The sequence below is a fragment of the Notamacropus eugenii genome, chromosome 1 (genome assembly GCF_028372415.1).
Source record: "Notamacropus eugenii isolate mMacEug1 chromosome 1, mMacEug1.pri_v2, whole genome shotgun sequence".
Taxonomy (NCBI): Eukaryota; Metazoa; Chordata; class Mammalia; order Diprotodontia; family Macropodidae; genus Notamacropus; species Notamacropus eugenii.
Window position 1 is genome coordinate 622,938,926 of NC_092872.1, and position 14,419 is coordinate 622,953,344.

A 14,419-nucleotide genomic window follows, 5' to 3' on the forward strand; every position below is an offset into this window, starting at 1 on the left:
AAATTAAATTTCACTTACCAAAAAGGACAAAGATTGGTCACCACTGTGATTTTGAAAGAACATGATCCAGCCTCTGGGAGAAGTTACACAAGGAGAGTTTTCTTGTGTGATGTATAAAAAGTTCAAGAACATAGTTTCTGGGTAATTAATCATTTTATTAATTATGCTAGCAAGTAATTAACAAAAGGATGGTCATTTGGCTACTTCTCATAAACCAAAGGACGCCTCATAGAACTAACTCAACACTTAGATGTCCTTGGAAGAGTTTGTGTTCCTGAGGGTGGAAATCAACTCAGATTGTTTAACAAGTAAATGAGAGAACAGATATTATAATGAGGTGGGCTTATTCTAGTAAGGGTCTGAGGGACGTGACTCTGACTCTGATCACTCAGACTTGGACAAAGAGAGTTATCTATACCCACAACACCCAGGTCCAGGGTAATCTAGATAAACAAAAGGGGGAATCCACAACTACCCAGACCGGTCAGACAAAAACACAAAGGGTGGAATTCCCCAGTTCACCAACACTAGAATTTCTGCCTTTTGATCAGATCTGACCCTCTCATTATCAGCCCAGGACTTCAAAGGCTGCCTGAATAACCAAACTGACTTCTAAATAAGGGAAGAGAAAAGGGGAAAAATCTTAGTTTAAATTCAATAGTTGGTTATTAATATAAGAAAGAATCACTTCTCTCACTTGTCTGTGCTTGGTCATTCTAAATATTGAAGGGGAACATATCTGTGATGAAGTATATAATAAACACTGGATTAGTAATGACAAAATCTAGGTTTGAACCCTGGCACTCTCTACATGTGTGAATTTGAGCAAACTGCTTAATTTCTATATAAGCCTCAATTTCCTCTTCTGTAAAATGTATCACAGATTGAGAACTGGAAGGGATCTTAGAAATCACCTGGTACAGATGAGGAAATTGAAGTCCAAGAGAAAACAAGAATTTACCCAAGATCATTCAGGTAAAGAATGATACAACCAGGATGACCTCTTACCAGATACCTAAGGTTCCTTTCAATTCTCAGTCTCATCCATAAAGTATCTGGTATGTTGCTTTAAAAATGCCTAGCTATTATAGAAGATAGGGGCACACAGTATATGGAGCGCTGGACTTGGGGTCAGTCAGATGTGAGTTCAAATCCTGCCTCATATGCTTACTCATAGCCTTACCCCCAACAAGTCACTTAACCTCTGTCTGTAGTATCTACCTCACAGGACTGTTAAGATGTTCAAGAGAGATCATAGGCTGTCCCAAAAATATTAGTATAGTTTGAATGCTTCAAATATTATGCAGTAGTATGTAATAGTATGTATTAGTGCTGGTTCACCATCTGTAAAGTGAGAATAATAACACATCTCTCATGGTTGTTGTGAGCATAAAATAATATTTAACTGTTTAAAGTGCTATATAAATGCTGGCTGTTATTATTGTTGTTCAGTCCCATTTGACTCTTTGTGACCCCATTTGGGGTTTTTTTTTGGTAAAGATACTGGAGTGGTTTGCTATTTCCTTCTTCAGCTTATTTGACAGATGAGGAAACTGAGACAAACAGGGTTAAGGGACTTGCCCAGGGTCACACAACTAGCAAGTGTCTGAGGTCGAATTTGAACTCAGGAAGATAAATCTTCCTGTCTCTAGGCCTGACACTGTATCCACCGTGCCACCCAGCTGCCTATTATTAGGTATTTTTAAAAAGAAAAAAAAATTGGGGGCAGCTGGGTGGTATAGTGGATAGAGGACCAGTCCTGGGGTCCAGAAAGCTGAGTTCAATTCTCATCGCAGATACTCACTAGCTGTGTGACCCTGGGTAAGTCACTTAACCCCTATCCTTGCCCCTCCCCCAAAATACCTGATGCATTGTCTCTTCCTCACTAGATACTGAGCTCAGTGAGCTGAGAAAATTAATTCTCTTGCTTAAAAAGTTTCTTTGTTAGACACATAAAGAGTTCTCAATAAATGCTATCCTTATTTGAAATGGCTAACAGGGCCCCTAGTGAATAAAGCAGTCCTAAATAGCAGTCCTATCCATGGAAGGCTCCCAGGGTAGAGGCTAAATACCTAAGGTAATGTAAGGCAGGGGTTCTTAACCTTTATGGTGTCATGGACTTTTCTGGCAATCTGGCCTATGGGCCCCTTCTCTCATGTTCTTTAATGCATCAAATATATGGAATTATGAAAGTAAGCAATTATACTGAAATAGTTATTAAGTAGGCTCTGAGGTCCTTTCCATCTGCAAAGTACTACATAGTTGGCCAATGTTATTATGACTAGGGAGGCAGACATCCACCCTGTGGGTAAGAGAGGCCCTTTATTTCCCTTTGCACTGGTTTACTGGAAGAATATTTCACAAGAATTTTCCTTCCTAACTTGCACTCTGCAATGGGACAGTCTCTATTCTGTAAGGGACAGCTCAGAACACTGTCTTGTGTTCTGGTTAGGTACAATCCCCTAATTGTCTTCAAAGCAACATCTTGTTTCACAGCCACTTATTAAGAGACCTCTCCAAGGCAAACCTCCCAGGCACAGACTTAAGTTTTTTTAATTCAAGAGATTTTACCAGTGCCAATGCTGGCCAGTTCCACACGAACGATTATCCTTGAATAGCCCCCAAAGAGTTATAACTTCATCCAGGATTGAACTGAACACGAACAAAAACTTGAATCCCTACGTGCCTTAGTGCATGGTTATATGACTTTTTGTGGTTAAAAAATAAATTACCTACTTCCAACCTTTTACTGATGAGCCCCACCGAGGCCCAGATTGTACTCCTCCTAATCTCCCTAGTGTGTGGTACAATCTGCAAGAGTTTATGTATCCGTGGCCTGCTCTTCAAAATCCAACGTTTCTTATATGGGAGATGAGGAAGGAGGGCATTATTGAATCATTAATGATGACAAGCATTGTTGGGTATAGAGCTTAGGAATACTTACCACCCGCAATCTCCACCTAAAAATCTCACACATTTATGGAGAGCCTGTCCGTGTGTGTGTGTTTTTAACTGGACCTTTGATTTCAATGGGGGCGTGTGTGTGTGTGTGTTTTTTTAACTGGACCTTTGATTTCAATGGTGAATACCCCTCCCAACCAATGCAGATGAACAGCTGTTCTGAAAAGTATTAAGTCACTGGTCAGGGGTCAAACAGCCACCATGTCAAAAGCAGGACGTGAACTCCTGGTTTTCCTGAACCCAGTCCAACTCCCTCTCCACTTAGCCTGCACAAGTATTATCAGTCCTGTTTTACAGATGTAAGCAATAAATATGTGTTAAGCACCTACTGTGTGCCAAAAACTGGGCTAAGTGTTGGGGATACAAGAGGCAAAAGACAGTCAGTGCCCTCAAAGAGCTTACAATTTCATGATGTAGAAACTGAGCCTTGGAGACATCAAGTCACTCTCTAGATTCCAAACTGACACTGCGTCTCTAAGGACTAGGAGACTAACCTGCATTATTCAAAGGCTGTCAGCTAAACAAGGTGTGTTGGTATGATAATAGCTAGCATGTTGAGAGCACTTGAGAAATATCTCATTTCATCCTCACAACAACCCTGGGAGGGGGGTAATTTGACTACTTCTGCTTTACAGATGAGGAAACCAAGGCACATACACATTAAATGACTTGTCTAGGATCCACAATTGATTTTGGAGGTCAGATTTGAACACGTCTTCCTGACTCAGGTCTACCACTCTACCCAATGTGACTATTAGCTGCTATTACATTTATCAGAGCCAAGGCTTTAAAAATAAATGAATGTTTAATCCAAAACCCACCATAGCTAAAACTTCTAAACTTCCCTTGGAATGTCACTGAAAAAGATCAGGTGACTCACTTTATTGTGGGCTAATGATCAAAGGGCTCCAGTCTGCTTGGGAAGCCAAACTATGGCCAGTGCTGTGGAGATAGCTACTAACAGCTGCCTCTTTCTCTACGGAGATAAAATGTCTATGCCTTCCCACCCAGTTCTACTGGTGCTGGAGGAGCTAGCTTTCTTTATTTTACAATCCATGTGCAAAAAAAAAAAAATTAAAGTCATTTCCTGTTGAAATATTTGGGGAGGGAGGGGGGGAGAGAGGGAGAGAGAGAAGGAGGGAGAGAGAGAGAGAGAGAGAGAGAAAATGAATATATCCTTCAATTGGAAAAGAAGGCCCTTAAGTCATCTGGTTTCTTCCAGGCACTTAGGGAGTACCAAGCCTGGAGTCAGGAAGATCTAACTTCAAATCCTGCTTCAGACACTTACTAGCTGTGTGACCCTGGGCAAGGCATTTAAATTCTGCTGGCTTCAGTGTCTTCATTTATGAAGTGGAGATAATACCTTCTAAGGGTCATTGTGAGGATCAAGTGAGATCATCTGTGAAATGCTTTGCAAACTCTGAAGTGTTATATGAACATTGAGATGTCTTCGTTATCATTCAACCACCTCTTCTAATAAAGGAAACTCAAGATTCAACAGTTCAGTCCTTGTCAGATGGTTGGGTGGCAAAGCTACAGTCTGAACCTAGGTCTTGATTCCAAAGCTCTCTCTTTGCTTGGTACCACAGTGCCTCTCCTCCAAGGACACCTCACTCCAATGGCTCTCCCTCAGGAACCTAAGCCATCTGAAAAAGGACACATCCCAACACCTGTCCCAGCAGAAAACCAGGTCCTAGAGAGAAGGCATTCAAATGCAAGGTACCACATGCAGAGTCTGCTTATCTGGACAGATTCATTACCTGCCCCTGATGCACAGCTCTCAGTTATCTGTGGTTAATCAGGTCTGTGGCCAGGATTAAGTGGAGACCCCATGGGGAAGGTGGGTCTTGGTTTTTCTTAACAGCAAAAAAAGAGGGAGTTGGAGTTCAGCTCCAAATCCTTCTGCAACCCCCCCCCCCCATAAAAAGCAAATGAAATGAAAATTTCCCAGAACAGAAACACTGTTCACACGTGTAACTTGCTCTTAATTCCGTCAAACTTCATTAAAGCTAAAAAAGGGCCCTGGGGATGAGGGATGAATATTTTAGGGGAAAGGAAAGTGGGTGGGGATGAGGGAAGTAAGGCGAGTAGTGGATAGATTTGCTATTTATGTCAGATCTATTGATTTTGGCAGGTGAAAACCCGGTCTGACTTGCCTGGGGTTGGGGGGAAGGGGACTGCCTATGGGAAGGCACTGAGCAAATGGACACTGCCTTCTGGGAGTCCTCGTTTTCTTTCCCTTCCTCTGTTGCTCTGGAGGGAGAACTCATGATCCAATAAAGCAGCCCCTTCCCTACGACAACTGCAGATTGTCAGGATAAAATATAAAGTCCTCTGGAAACTAGCATTTACAAAGGGCTTTAAGGTTTGTAACCCACTGTACATATGCTAACTCATTTGCTCCTCATCAAAACCCCTATAAAGTAAGGACCGTAATAATCCCCATTGTGGTTGTTCAGTTGTGTCCAATTCTTCCTGACATTTGGGGTTTTCTTGTCAAAGATACTGCCATTTCCTTCTCCAGCTTATCTGACACTTAAGGAAACTGAGGCAAACAGGGTTACATGACTTGCATATAGTCATACAGCTAGTAAATGCCTGAGACCAGATTTGAAATCAGGAAGATGAGTCTTCCTGACTTTAGGCCCCAGCTAGCCACTTTGCTACTCAGCTGCCCTACCCATTTTATAAAAATCCCAATTTTACTGATCGGAAAACTGAGGCTGAGAGAGGTTAAGTGACTGGCCCTGGGGCACAAAGTTAATAAGTGCTGAAGCAGGCTTTGAATTCAAGACTTCCAGATTGGAGGTCGGCCTCTTAATACCTTTGGTATTTGCATTTAAAGCTCTTCATAAAGTGGCCTCTTCCTACTTTTCCAGGCTTCACTCACTTCTTAGAACTCTATGATCCACCATCCGGGGCTGATATGTGGCTCTCTCACAAAGACCCTCCATCCCCAGGCCTTTGTATGGGTTGTCCCCCACGCCTGAAGTGCTCCCCACCTCTGTCTCCCTGGCTTCCTTCAAGACTCAGCTTGGGTTTCCCTTCTCTCTCCAGCCATTGGTACCCCCCCAGTTCCTCAATATCTTAGAGCATTTAGAATTTAAGTTCCCTGAGGGCAGGGCAGTTTCGGCCTTTCTCCTACTCCCCAGTGTCCAGTACTTAACAAATGTTTGTCAACCTAAGGGAGGAAGAAGCTAACTGGGGGGCCCCATGCATGAATTTCTTCACTGTCCAAAGGAACGCAGGAAGAGGAAGTAACAGCTGATCTCCCATTTTCTCCTAGGCTACAAGTGAAGGTCAACCCGGTTAGACCTGGACCAGTATTTCTCACATGGACTGTTGTGCCTCTTCTCATGAAGCCGCACCCCCCCACATCCCCCAACAACTCTGCCGATCCATTCAGAGGAGCTCACCACATCGGTGCCTGACCTTATTCAGACATGACTGGCTTTGTTGTTCTTGTTTAGTTAATCAGTCATGACTCTTTGTGACCCCATTTGGGGTTCTCCTGGCAAAGATACTTGAGTGGTTTGTCGTTTCTTCTCTAGTTCATTTTACCAATGAGGAAATAGAGGCAAACAGGGTTAAGTGACTTACCCAGGGTCACACAGTTAATAAATGTCTGATGCCAGATTTAAACTCAGGAAGATGAATATTCCTCTCTCCAGGCCTGGCACTCTATCTACTATACCATCTAGCTAACTGAACTAAAACAGTAAAGAATCTTAAGTCCATGTCCTAGAAAGACCAACTGAAAGAACTGGGGATGTTTTTCTGTGAAGCCTTGGGAGGGTGGGGGTAGGGTCATAGGGATGACAAAATAGCTTAATCCACTGGAGCTCATGAAGCGCAGGGATTACAGGTATGCATGCGACACACCATCTGGCATAAAATCCCTTTTAACAGGCTGATGTTTCTCATTAAATCTCAGGGCAGTTGGCTTCATCCAAGCAAAGGCCAATGCCCGGTCCCCCATAGGTAGTCACATCCAAAGGAGCTGAATTCAAAAGTCTCAGGGATGTCCCTACAGTCAATCACATGGGGTCATGGACTGAGGGAAGGTAGGAAACAACCATTTATTAGGTGCTTACTTAGGCACTGTATTGAGTTTTGAGATACAAATACAAGCAAAACCAAGGACACATCTCTGCTTCAAGGGGCTTAGATTTTAATAAGGAAAGATGACACACAGAAAAAAAGCTGAAAGGCTGGAAAGAACAGCTAATCCAACACCGTCATCTTAAAAATGAGGAAACAAAATAAAAGTTCTTCAAAAAAGAGGGTCAATACAAGTCACTGAGATGTGTGGCAAAGGGAACAGCTTTTCCAAAACTAAGTGGAAGGAAAGAAAATTTGTCTAGTGTGTCTTCAGTCCCCAGGTGGAAAGGAATGAGCGCTGGTCTTGGAACTGGAAGGCAAGGGGGTTCAGTCTAGTGTTAATGAATTTCAGTTGGAAGTGACCTAAAGGCCAATATGGTCTGAGACTCGGAGCTTCAGGTTTCTTATCTGTTAAAGGAGAGGTAACAATCTACTAACCTCAGAATGTGGTGGTAAGAGAAATACTTTGTTAAGTGCTAAAACGCTATATGATGGCATTCTTTTCATGAAATCTGGATAGAACAAAGGGATTTTTCATCTGACCATAGGAACTCACTTTTAACCCAGGGTCTCAGTTCTCAAACTTGTAAAAATAAAGAAGTCGGATACACATCATCTCCAAGATTTCTTCCCCGTTCTAACATCTCAGGATTCCGTGTTCGGGCTCGGGCCTTACTGGGTGCCCAACTTGGGCTGAACGCTAACGTGGAAGGGACTGGCAGCTGCAAGTCTCTGCCTGAGAAAATAAGCATGTGGCCCCCGAAGGGGCAGGCCAGCATTCACAAGCCCTGACCTTCCTCAGTCCTTCCTCCAGTCTGGGGCCGGGAATCAGAAATGGGACCTTTTGCCCCGACTCGAAGCGGAGAAATTGCTGGGGTTCTGGCTTTTTGTTTCTTCCCCGGGGTACTGATTGGAGAGAGAGGCGAAAGCCTGGCAAGGGGCAAAAGGAGACGGGGGCAGGAGATCGGAGGGGGGGGGAATTATGCAAACTGGAGCGCGGGTTTCATCAGCTCCTCCGGACACGACTCCCTGGGGCTGCGTGGGAACGCTGCGTGGACCGGAGGAACCCGAAGCTGCCCCCACCCCCTCCTTCCCGACCGTGTGCCAGGCTCAACTTCCTTCTAGGCCACTCCGGACTGTTACTGGCAAGTCAAACGGACGCTCCCCTCGGGCGCCTCCCGGACCTTCCTCTTTCCTCGCCTCCCCTCCAACCGAGCCTGCCGCTTTTTAAAGCCCACCCCTAAAGCGCCCCGGGGGAGCGATTTCGGGTGAAGGAAGGATTGGCAGTGCCCGGCTCCGGGCTGTCCTCCTAGGGGTGCCCGCGCGGACATCGCCCCGGCGTGCCACTACCCCGGGACGGGCGAGGGGCCAGAACGGCGCCAGGACTCGAGCTGGGGAAGAGTTCTTTGTCTCTTCGGTCCGCCGGGGGCCGGGACGCGGAGACCGTGCGGCGGGGGAGGTAAAGCGGGGGCAGAGGTCTCGCGGAAGGCGCCCCCTCCTCCAAAGGCGAGCGCCCGAGCATCCAGGGCTCTCCACGTGCCGTCAGGCCGGCCTTCCACTCGGCCCCTCTCCGGGTCCTCCCCGCCATCCCAGTCCTGGCCCGCCTCGGCTCCCCCCCTCCCGCTGTGCCCCCCGCCCCGGTGTGCCCTCCGCGTACCCCCAGCCCGGCGCGCCCCCCACCGTACCTCCGGGGGTGGTGCTGAAGAGCGTGCCTCCCGGGGTGGTGCTGTAATCCCCGGGCGGCAGCGGCGCGCCGTCGCTCAGCACCACCCGACGGGTGGCCGGGATGGCCCGGCTCGGCGTCTGGCCACAGCTCCCGCCCGCAGACATGGCCTCGGCCTGGCTGCAGCCGCGGACCCCGGGGGCAGCGGTCCCCGCTTCGCGCCCACGCCCCGTTCCGCCCCCAGACCGCCCCTTCCGCCGCCGCAGCTTGGCAGCCCCTCGGGACTTGTAGTCCTCACCCCCCGCCCCCATCCCGAAGCCCTGGATGCCCCGGCTGTCCAGGGAGGTGGCGGCCCCTGGGATCCCCGCGCCGCGCCTCGGGGCGGCAGCCACACCGTGGGGACCGTGGCGGCAGGGAGGGGGACTGCCAGCCTGAAGCTTCCCCGACGTGGGCTCCGCGCGCCCCCGCAGCTCCGGGGAGGGGGGGGGATCGAGCTCTGGGTGGGAGCCCGCCGCGCGGCAACTACTGGCCCAGGCTCCCCCCGGACCCTACAGGGGGCCCCCGGCGGGGGTGGGAAGAACGCTTCTCCCCTCTCCAATTTCCTGCTTTTGAAAGCGCGTGTTAATAGCCTCCAGTGCTAAGCTCCCCAGGGCAGACGCGGGTCCAGAGCAAACGCTTTAGAGCAGCATTCTGAGGACTGCATTTCCCACAATGCTTTGGGCCAGGAGACCCTCGCTCATGGGGTGGTGCTGAAAAATCTCCGTGGACTACATCTCCCAGAAGGCTGTGGGCGAGTACACCACCCTCCTGCTCTCTGATTGGTCGGCCTTGTTTACAACCCGCATGGTTAAAAAAAGTGGGTGAAGGGGTTGGTTCGTGGATGGTGTTGCGAGTGTCACTCCTGTCAGTGCACATTCCAGTAACAGAGAACGTACAGACAAGTGGAAGCTTGTTTGGGTATGGGTTCAGGAGATGGTGTCTGAGATCTCTTCCAGCTCCAGATTCTGTGATTCTGACATTAGCAATGCTATTAATTTCTTACTCAGTTTCCTCTTCTGTGCAGTGGGGATAATAATAGCCCCAAATACCAAATGAGAGATCTGCAAATCCCTTTTCCAGGGTTCTACAGACTGCAAAATGCTGCTTATTGCTGTCACCCCCATCCCGTTTTACAGACGAGGAAGCTGAGGCTAAGAAGTTAAGTGACTCGCCCAGGGTCACGCAGCCAGAGTCTCAGGCAGAATTTGAACTCGCGCCTTCCTGACTAAGTCCGCCCTTCTCTTGACTGCAGCACCTCGTTTCTCCTTAGCTAGCTGGGATGCTGGAAGTTTCTGCCTTGGAGAGGGTAGGAGGGAGCAGAAGGGCTGAAGCCCCGGCTGGTCTTATCAGAGGGCATGAACCTTGAAGAAATGGTTTGGATTGTGTAGAGCTGAGGAGAAACTGAAAATGCACCTTCATCAATCCCACCAAATGCTTAATTTGGGGAGTTTTAGCTCCCAGCCTTCTAGGAGAACGTAGGAGTAGATATAAGTTACTAGGTCCTGTTTTGAATCTCTGTCAGTGGGTGCTAGTGAGAATATTTTTGTGTTTAGAACTGTGTCTGTGTGTCTGTGTGTGTGTAAGAAATAAAAAGCTTTTCAATTGCTGATTAGCTTATTTGTTCCAGTATACATTGAATACTTGTCTGTTCTCCTCTTTGGGAATATCTTAGACATGAGTCAAACCCAGACCTTTAAGAATTCTTCTCAGAGTGCTAAGACAAGAAGGAACCAAAAAGAACTAAAAATAAAACTGACCTTTCTTTTAAATGTCATGCTTCACCAGAACTGAACCCAGGGTTTCGATCCAGAAGAGCCGGGGCCCCTTGATGGAGAGGAGAGAGAGCAGTTCTCCAGACTCTTGGGTCCAACTGTGGTTTTAACTGTTAGATTGATATCACACCTCAGTCTTCCTCTCTGAGACTTCTACCTATTAGACGTTGTTCTGCTGCTAGGACTAAGAAAGGCAAATTTAATCCGTCTTCCAAATGCTATCCCTACACATACTCCATAACAGCTTTCCTTTCTAGGATAAATATGCCTGATACCTTCTTAATAATATGATAGGTGTCTTTCTCCGATTGTTCTCCAGCAGGTTAATATTCTTTCTCAACTGTGTTATCAGAACTGAGCTTAATACTCAGATTTCATCTGACCAAGGCAGAGTATTAGAAAGGCAGCATACTAAGCCTTGAAGTTAGAAAAACCTGGCTTCAAGTACCACTCTCAGTCTGCACCAGAGTTTGTTTTCCAATGAGTAAATAATAAATGGACCTTACATCTATGACATTTAATATTTGACAAAGTGTCTTACTTTAAGGAGGGCAATTTGTTGAATCAATCAGTCTGCCTACTCCACAATAACTAATATGATGTGATCTACCTTGATATTTATTAGTAAGAATACATCTGTTGAATCTAAGGCATTCAATTGGGTGAGAAAAGTCTTTAGTTAATTTGCAAGAAACAAAATGTTTCTAGTTATTGCATGAAATGAAGTGGTGCTACATAGGAAGTATATTGGGGTGTATAGGAAGTATCTGTCACATCCTGTGGGTTAGATAGAAATATTGAGCTAGTTTGAAAGTGGGCATTCCAGTGTTAGGTCAGCTTAGTGTGGGAAGCAGTCCCAGACAAGTCCCATCTCTGAAAGCTAATGAAGCCTGACTGGCTAATTTATATCAGTTGATAATCATTATTGGGGCGTGCTGGTGGGGGCCTGTGAACCAAAGTATTGGAAAACCCCCAACTCCCAAGGGTTATACCTAAGAACCCTAAGGAGAAGTAGCTAGATGACTTTCACAGCCTCACCCTCCCAGTACAAATGGGAGGTTGGAGTAGTGAATGCAGGGCTTGTGTTACACATAGATATAACTCATTCGTTTCTTTACAACAATCCTATGATATAGAAAGGGCAGGTGGTCTTATTCCAATTTACTGGTAAGGTAAACTAAGGACCTAAAGAGGTTAAGCAGTAAGGTCACATGGTTATTACAGATTGTATGACCTTAATTAAGCAAGTCAGTTTACTTCTGAATCTCAGTTTCACCATTTGCAAAACGATAGATTTGTATGAAATGATCTCTAGGGTCCCTTCCAGTTTTGAAAGTCTAGGATTCTATGAAGTAGAAGATGATTCACTTCCGTTCCCCCTGCCCCCACCTCCCAGCCCCAGTCCTACTTAGGCTAGGTAGGGTTGGATCTTTGAGGAACAGTTCAACTGAAAAGGCTTTTTTAATTTACTGGGGGTGGTAGGGTGGAACTTAATGAAGATTTTAAAATATGTATTGCGTATAAGACACTGTATTAAGCACAGGGGATACAAACTTGAAATCAATCAATCAATCAGCACTTATTAAGTGCTTACTGTGTGCCGGACACTGAAAATGACATAGTCCCCTCCATCAAGGAATCCACATTCTATCATATAAAGTTTCCTGTTTCCCAGTCACAGAAATAGCTCCAAGAGATTAGGAAGGAAGGAGATTATCTAAATGAGGGCCCAGAGAAATGATTGAGGATATATATGTGGAATTGGTTTGGCTGATATCTGTTCCCAAACATTAAGCAATAACCTAGCCAGGGAGGAGGATAGCTGGTAGAACTGAGCTTCAGTCTCTTTTTCTACCAAGGGTGCCCCTTTCTACAAAGGGGAGGGTCCCCTTAGTTCCTTGCCTGAGGGCCTTCTACCTCATCTTCAGCCTTAGGTACTGAATGAGACATGTATCAGGACTAAAGGAAATAGACTGTGTAGTTTTAAGATCTATAGAAAAGAAAAGGAGCAGAACACACTGACTTATTTTCACACCAAAGCATTTATTAACTGCCCAACATGAGTATTTCAACACAAATTTGTTTTGCTTGAACACATTTTTGTTAAAAGGAAAGGTTTTCTTGGTGTTAGAGGAGGGTTTTAGTGGTAATGATGTAAAAAAATGTTGAGAGAAAAGAAGACAACACTAGGAAAACATCTAAAAATGCACAGAAGAAACCAAAGAGGGATTTTGAGGGGAACATAGACAAACAAGGCAATGCCTTTTTTTACTACCAGGGGTCTCAAACCCTTCAATGAGGTAGGGAGATATGTAACCCAAGCATTCAAAGACTTCCTCATCAGAATGGGCTGATGAGAACAATTTGTTCCAGTGGCCACTAAAGTGGCTGAAGTAGGCAGAGGAGGGCTTCCAGCTTGGTTATCAAAGCCCTGTGGCCACAGGCAAATGATGAAATAGCAATGCAGATACATTGGGACCTGTAGTCATAACCCTAAAAACAAGTGGTCCAGGTCATAGGGTTGTCTTCTTTTTGGACTGAAGCCGCAGTGGGATTCAGCAGCCCCCTGGGTGTCTGAGAGGCCTTTTTTGAACGACCTCACTTATTCACCTCCTGGCGTGAGGAATGGGCTAGAAAAAGTACCTTAAAATTTGTCTGCTTCCAACATGCCTATGTGGAAATACATTTAATATGATTATACATATATAACCTATATCAGATTGCTTGCCATCTTGGGGAGGATGAGTGGGAGGAAGGAAGAAAAATTTGGAACTCATAAAAATGAATTTTGAAAATTATCTTTACATGTAAATGGAAAAAATAAAATACTGTTTACTAAAAAAAAGTTTTAAAAAAATTGCTTCATTCAACCCTGGCCTGCTCTCATAGCAAGTGAGGATCCTAGTCTGTGATTGAAACAAAAGAAAAATGTATAAAAACTTTTGCAAAGATGATTCATTTATTGTTGGTACGTGGAATATGAACGCACTATTGGACAACATGAAATCCAGTAGATCTGAAAGATGAGCAGCTTATGTTGTGAGAGAATTCAGCAGGAATCACATCCAAATAGTGATATTTGAGTGAAACAAGGCTTGCTAAAGAAGGCCAGCTTACCAAAGTTGGAGTTGGAGCTCTGTGAGGCTGGCTTAGGTATTACAATCAAAACTAATCTAGTCAATATTCTTGTATGTCAACCAAAAGGAGTAAAAGACAGACTCATGACAATGTAATTGCTACTTGCTGGAAAGTGCCATGTGCTTCATACATCATCAGTGTATATGCTCCTTCAATGACAAACCCTGATGAGGTCAAAGAAAAATTTTATAAAGACCTGGAGACCCTAATCTCGTGTTTGTCCTTTGTTCTCGAAGAGGACTGTGACATCAAGATGATGACATGACTTTCAGTTGAGGTTGGTAATCTTGCACAGACCCTAATCGTTGGTGTACTGAAAGAGGACAAGCTTGGAGTAATTGGTGACTTTACCCCTTGAGTAGGCACAGACTATCAGATGTGGTAAGGAGTCCTTGGGAGGAGTAGTCAGAAACAGCAACAGTCACTACTGAAGACTTGTGCATCTCATGATCCTATCACTAACACTGTCTTCTGTTTACCTAAACACATTAAACTTTGTGGATGCACCCTTGAAGCAAACAGTGGCATTTAATAGACTATGTCATTGTAAGGAAAAGAATCAGACAGAATGTGAGAGTGGCAAAGGCAATGTGTGGCACAGAATGCTGGAGGGATCACAGATTTATCCTCTCCAAGTTAAGTATTCCAATTCAACCAAAGCAGTGGCCCCAAGGCAAGAGGATTACCACAAGACTTAAAGTAAACAGATTACAGCCCTTTTCTAAGCAGGAAGAATTTGTTGCAA

At 45.3% G+C, this 14,419-nt stretch overlaps 1 protein-coding gene across 1 annotated transcript in view; it reads right to left on the minus strand.

Annotated features, from left to right (window-relative positions):
- Positions 1–8,987, minus strand: part of EIF4EBP1 (eukaryotic translation initiation factor 4E binding protein 1) — a 30,392-nt gene extending 21,405 nt beyond the window's left edge. The window contains exon 1 of the mRNA XM_072635187.1: positions 8,748–8,987. Coding sequence (XP_072491288.1) covers positions 8,748–8,892 — 145 coding nt within the window. The 5' untranslated portion in view covers positions 8,893–8,987. The remainder of the gene's footprint in view (positions 1–8,747) is intronic.
- Between the last annotated feature and the right edge of the window lie 5,432 nt (positions 8,988–14,419).